The following is a 6,015-nucleotide window of genomic DNA, read 5'->3' on the forward strand; positions in this document are numbered from 1 at the left end:
TCCGGGAAAGTGCGCGTTCGGTGTAACGGCAGGCAAATTCCTAGGATTCATGGTATCTCAAAGGGGGATTGAAGCTAACCCGGACAAAATCCGAGCCATAATGGAGATGGCCCCCCCGAGAAACGTGAAGGAAGTACAGAGCCTTAACAGCAAGATAGCGGCATTGAATAGATTCGTGTCGAGAGTGACGGACAAGTGTTTACCCTTCTTTCGAACATTGAAAAAGTCATTCGAGTGGACAGACGAGTGTCAGCGAGCCTTCGAGGAGTTAAAAACCTATCTATCTTCACCACCTCTACTGAGCCCCTCGCAACCAGGAGAAGAACTCTTCCTCTATTTGCCTGTCTCCCCGGTGGCCGTCAGCGCTGCCTTAATCAGAGAGGAGGACAGGGCACAGAAGCCCGTGTACTACGCCAGTCGGGCGCTCCGCGGTGCCGAGGAAAGATACCAACCTATGGAGAAACTCGCCTTTGCGTTGGTCACGGCGGCTCGCAAGCTCAAGCCCTACTTTCAAGCCCATACCGTGAACGTAATGACCGACAAGCCCTTGCGAAAGGCACTGAGTAATCCTGAAGCCGCGGGTCGACTGACGCTGTGGGCAATAGAATTGAGTGAGTTTGACATCAAGTACCGACCACGTGTGGCCATTAAAGGACAAGCTATAGCCGACTTCATAGCAGAGTTTACGCGGGACGCGGACAAGGGGGCAGAAGAACCCCCCCAGTGGAACATCTACACCGACGGATCATCCAATAAGCGAGTCGGAGGAGCCGGCATAGTATTGCTGTCACCTGAAGGAGACAAGATTGAATGTATGGTCTGTCTCGACTTCCCCATTACCAACAATGAAGCAGAATACGAAGCGGTGGCAGCAGGACTCGACCTAGCCAAAGCCGCCGGAGCTGAAAGTGTGGTCGTGCATTGCGACTCTCAAGTCGTGACCAATCAAGTAAACGGAGATTATGAATGCAAAGGGAAAAGGTTGAAGAGATATCTTGATCAAGTAAGGGCGAGAGTCGACGGGCTAAAAGCAATGTTCGTCCAGATCCCCAGGGGAGAAAATGAGCTCGCCAATCGGCTAGCCAAAGCCGCTTCAGCAGAACATATGACGGCACCGGGTAATGTACTTTCCTTTGTTCAAATCTTTCCGCTAATAGACCCCGACAACATGTAGGAGATACGCTCCGAAAGAAACTGGACTACACAGATAACTTCATACTTAAAGGACGGGTTACTGCCAGAAGAAAAGGAGGCAGCAAGAAAGCTAAAAGTCCAAGCGGCGAGATTCGTCTTAATAAAGGATATTCTTTACAAAAGAGGTTTCTCCCGTCCTTATCTTAGATGCCTGGGGGCTGAAGAGGCAGACTACGTGATGAGGGAAGTACATGAAGGGATATGCGGGAATCATTCTGGATCGCGGTCGTTAGTGCACAAACTGGTACGAGCTGGGTATTACTGGCCAACCATGCAGAAGGATGCCGAATCCTACGTTAAAAGCTGCGACAAATGCCAGAGGTTCAGCAATTTTATCGGACAACCAGCTGAAGAACTAACCCCTATAACGGCTCCATGGCCGTTCGCTCAGTGGGGACTAGACATCATGGGACCTTTCCCAACGGCGATAAGGCAGCTAAAGTTCTTGGTAGTGGGTATTGACTACTTCACAAAATGGGTAGAAGCGGAAGCTTTGGCCACCATTACAGAATAGAACATTAGAAGCTTTGTCTGGCGGAGCATCGTATGTAGGTTTGGTATTCCTAGAGTTCTTGTCTCAGATAATGGGAGGCAGTTCGACAACGGCCACTTCCGGGATTTCTGCACACAGCTAGGAATAAAAAACCACTACTCATCACCCGCCCATCCTCAGGCTAACGGCCAGGTTGAAGTCACGAACCGATCCCTGTTAAAGATTATCAAGACTCGGTTCGAGGGGGCAAAGGGTATATGGCCAGAAGAATTGCCGAGCATACTGTGGGCATACAGGACAACAGCGAGGACTCCGACAGGAGAGACGCCATTTCGACTGACATACGGGAGCGAGGCAGTCATCCTAGCAGAAGTTGGGCTCACAAGCTACAGGGTTCACAACCATGAAGAGAGCAGGAATGACGAATCCATGAGGCTACAGCTGGACCTGATAGATGAGGTTAGGTCGGCAGCAGAGCAAAGGATCGCTAGATACCAGGATCGCATGTCCAGACATTTCAACTCCCGGGTCCGACACAGAAACTTCCAAGTAGGAGACCTCGTACTCAGGAGGGTCATGGGCGCAACTAGAGACCCTACACAGGGAAAACTCGGCCCCAACTGGGAAGGACCTTATAGAGTTACGTCGTGGAAAAGGAAAGGAACATACCACCTGGAGACAACAGACGGAGAGAAGCTACCGCATCCATGGAATGCCGAGCATTTGAGGAAATATTACCAGTAGTAGTGACACGACAACCAGTTTTTCTTTTAAGACTTTTTGGCATTATTAGCTTTTCTTTTAACTGTTTAACTATTTTTGCTACAATCTTGTCGTGCCTTTTTAAGCCCGGAGGGGCAGGCACTTTTCCTTTACGCATTTCTATCAACTTTGATTTTCTACTTGGATGTCATTACAATTGCCCACAAAATAACTGAGGTCCACCAAATGTACGGATGCAAAATAAAGTCCATAAGATGGACGGATCCTTCTAAAGGATGATCACTTGAAGTCCACAAGATGGACGGATACAAAATCAAGTCCACAAGATGGACGGATAAGCCTACGAGGATTATCACTTTCAACAAGATGGACTGATACAAAAAGGAGTCCACAAAGTGAACGAATCACTAAGGTGATGAAATATAAGTCCACAAAGTGGACGAATCACTAAGGTGATGAAACATGAGTCCACAAAGTGGACGGATCACTAAGGTGATGAAACATGAGTCCAAAAAGTGGACTGAAACATGAGTCCACAAAGTGGACGGATCACTAAGGTGATGAGACATGAGTCCACAAAGTGGACGGATCACTAAGGTGATGATATAAATCCGAAAAGTGGACGGATCACTAAGGTGATGAAAAACTGTCCACAAAGTGGATGGATCACTAAGGTGATTGAAAAACTGTCCCCAAAGTGGATGGATCACTAAGGTGATGAAAAACTGTCCACAAAGTGGACGGATCACTAAGGTGATTGAAAAACTGTCCCCAAAGTGGACGGATCACTAAGATGTTGAAATACATGTCCACAAAACAGGCGGGTCATCAAAAATTGGAAAATACAAAATGGACGGACATGAAATAAAGTCCATGAGATGGACGGACTATCCTACAGGGATAATAACATCTTACAGGGACGAATGCTCATGTCCCAAGGTGGACGGACAACTAACTACGTTAAAATTTTTTACAAGTCCATTAAATACGCGATACATTTAAAAATGATGTACAACGCCACAAAGTGGACGGTCCTCATAATAAATCTCTCAAAATAGACGGAAAAGGAAAATCCTCACCGATGTAAATGCTCAATCAACACAAGATAACAAGTCTGCAAAGTGGACGGAGTATCACAGATAAACAAATATTCTCACAAAAATCCTTCCTCAAGAAGGAGGACGGACCTTTAAACAAAGTACCAAACAATGATAGAAAGCATATATGAACATTAAGCCAAAAGCCCCAAAGGCAAATGTTTAAGACAATTAAAGAGGACGGATTGTTCTGAAATGTCAATAAAAAAAAAAAGGGAAGGACGGATTGTTCTCAAAATAAATTACATAGACATTAATCTTTCTTTTGTTCAGCGACTTGGACGTCCTTGGACGGGACGGACTCTCCGTCTCCTTGAGCAGCGCCTTCGCCAAAGAGGTCCTCCGTATTTTCGGAGGCGACGGGGAGGGCAGAGGTCTGGGCTTGGTCCTCAAGTTTGACCATTGACAAATCCAGCTCTAGATAGGCCTTCTTGACTTGACGGAGAGAATCATCGAAGCCTTGAAGGAAAGAGTCTGACAGCTCGCCCAAGCAGGACTCTGAGCATCGGTACTCCTCGACGGCTACCTCTTTCGCATGACGGATCTCTTCCTTGAGTTCTTTGATCTCCGCCTCCTTTTTCTCGATGACCGTCAGCGCAGAGGCCGTCTTCTCCTCCAGCTCCTTCCTCGCCTTCTCAGAAAGCTCCAGCTTCTTCTCCATCTTGGACCTCCATTTATGGAGTTGTCCGAGCTCTTCATCCGTCTGCTCCGCCTTCGCGCGCACCCGGTCCAAGGTACTCTCACGGTTGAGACACCGGTCCAGTAGTCCCTTCATCATGACCAAGGACTGCGAGTAGAAAAGAGACCATCACATAATGTAAATAACAACGAGAAAGAAAAAATAAACTTATTTGACAGACATAACCAACCTGAGCGACGGCAAAGAGGCCCGTCTCCCCCATGGCCTCCGTCGAATGGTTTCCCAGATCTTCATAGTCTTCTGCCGTGATGATGGACGACAGCTTCTCCAATGCATACTTGGAGTCGTCGCGGAGAAGGGAAGGAGGTCTCTCTTGCTTACCGTCTGGGGGCGTCATCAATCCTTTACCCGTCCCCTGCTTCGCTGGAGTGACGGTCTTGTTACCCTCAGCCATTAAACCAACCACAGGTTCAAGAGAGACCTTTGGTTGCTTAAATGGACGGTCAGATTTTGATGTCAGTTTCCTCTTAGGGGCTGAAGCCGACACCTTAGGTACCACCTCGCCGGATTCCCTCTTCTTGACGGCTTGGGATTTGATCAAAGCTCTCCTTTTTGCGTCCTCCATCTCTGCAAATAATGACGGATGAAATTAAAACTAAGTAAGGGCAGTTAAATGGCAAAGTAAAGTTGACGGGCTTACGTCTATGAACTCGTTCGTCGTATCTAATTGCCTCTTGGGTGGGCTCAGGACCGTCGCAATACCAATGTATGGTCCTCGGGTTCACCAACTTAGCCCAAGTCCTTTCCTCCGGCGTAGTTTTCCTGCAAATCTTTTCAAGGAAACTAAACTCCTCAAGGCTGACTTGTGGGCGCCGTCTACCTGCAGAGAAAGATGATCAAGATATACACATAAAAATGGACGGATATGAAAAGCAGTACAAAATTAAGACGGATGCATACGTGTCTGATTTATCACTGCCCAAGTTGTGTCGACGGGCATGTACTCCGTCTCCCCTGGATGGTTCATCCATCTGTCACCCTCCAGGAAGAAGTACCGACTCTTCCAGTCTCTATTTGAGTCTGGGGTCTCAAAGATCACCTTCAACAAGGGGCTCCAACTAGCAAAACTATACATCCCCCTTGATCCAGAAATCTCGTCTGGACGGTAACAGTGAAGAAATTCACGGACCGTCAGTTTCCTTTCCCCGTCTGACATTACACCGTAAAGAATCTCCATGGCTATGAAGACCCTCCAGGCGTTAGGGGATATCTGGGTGACGGACAACCCCAGATACTGTAAGAGTTCCCTATGAAGTGTAGAAAGCGGGAATCGAAGTCCAGCCTTCAACGCCTGCTCGTACACTCCGACACCGTCTATCCCTTCATAGTAACACTTCTCCGACGCGTAAGGTAGACGGATGGAAACATAATCAGGGATTTGGAAATTGGTTCTGAAGGTGCTAAAGTGTTTCTCCCTGATGACGGATGTAAACCTATGCACCGTCCACTCTGGCAACATGATGAACTGCCTTAGTCCATCAGCACCTACAACGGACTCCAGTGCTTGATCCCCGTCGTCATCGGAACCCTCTATTTCAACTATCTCCACATCCTCATTTGTTGAGGATGAAGAGGAGGCAGACGGACTCCTATCTTCGCCGGGGCTCTCTTGGTCTTTATGACCGGACGGGTATACATCCTCGTATTCCGTCCCGTCACGAACCACCGACTGGTTACTTGACGCACTAGACATTTCCTACAATTGACGATGAAACCTAAGACTGACGGGTTTGAAAGTATTGACGGGTATAGTAAACCTATCAACAATGTAAGGACGGAAATAAAGCTTGATTATGGTATTAAAGTAC

The 6,015-nt window shown here is 47.6% G+C and overlaps 1 protein-coding gene across 1 annotated transcript; it reads right to left on the minus strand.

Annotated features, from left to right (window-relative positions):
• Positions 1 to 3,579: 3,579 nt before the first annotated feature.
• LOC126721370 (uncharacterized) lies at positions 3,580 to 5,234 on the minus strand. The gene is made up of 4 exons (XM_050424416.1): positions 4,848 to 5,234; positions 4,377 to 4,774; positions 3,908 to 4,294; positions 3,580 to 3,597 (listed from the first exon to the last, which is right to left on the minus strand). Exons 2-4 carry the CDS (start codon positions 4,770 to 4,772, stop codon positions 3,580 to 3,582), a joined length of 801 nt encoding a protein of 266 aa, XP_050280373.1. The 5' UTR covers positions 4,773 to 4,774; positions 4,848 to 5,234.
• Between the last annotated feature and the right edge of the window lie 781 nt (positions 5,235 to 6,015).

This window comes from Quercus robur, chromosome 4, assembly GCF_932294415.1.
Source record: "Quercus robur chromosome 4, dhQueRobu3.1, whole genome shotgun sequence".
In the NCBI taxonomy this organism is placed as follows: domain Eukaryota; kingdom Viridiplantae; phylum Streptophyta; class Magnoliopsida; order Fagales; family Fagaceae; genus Quercus; species Quercus robur.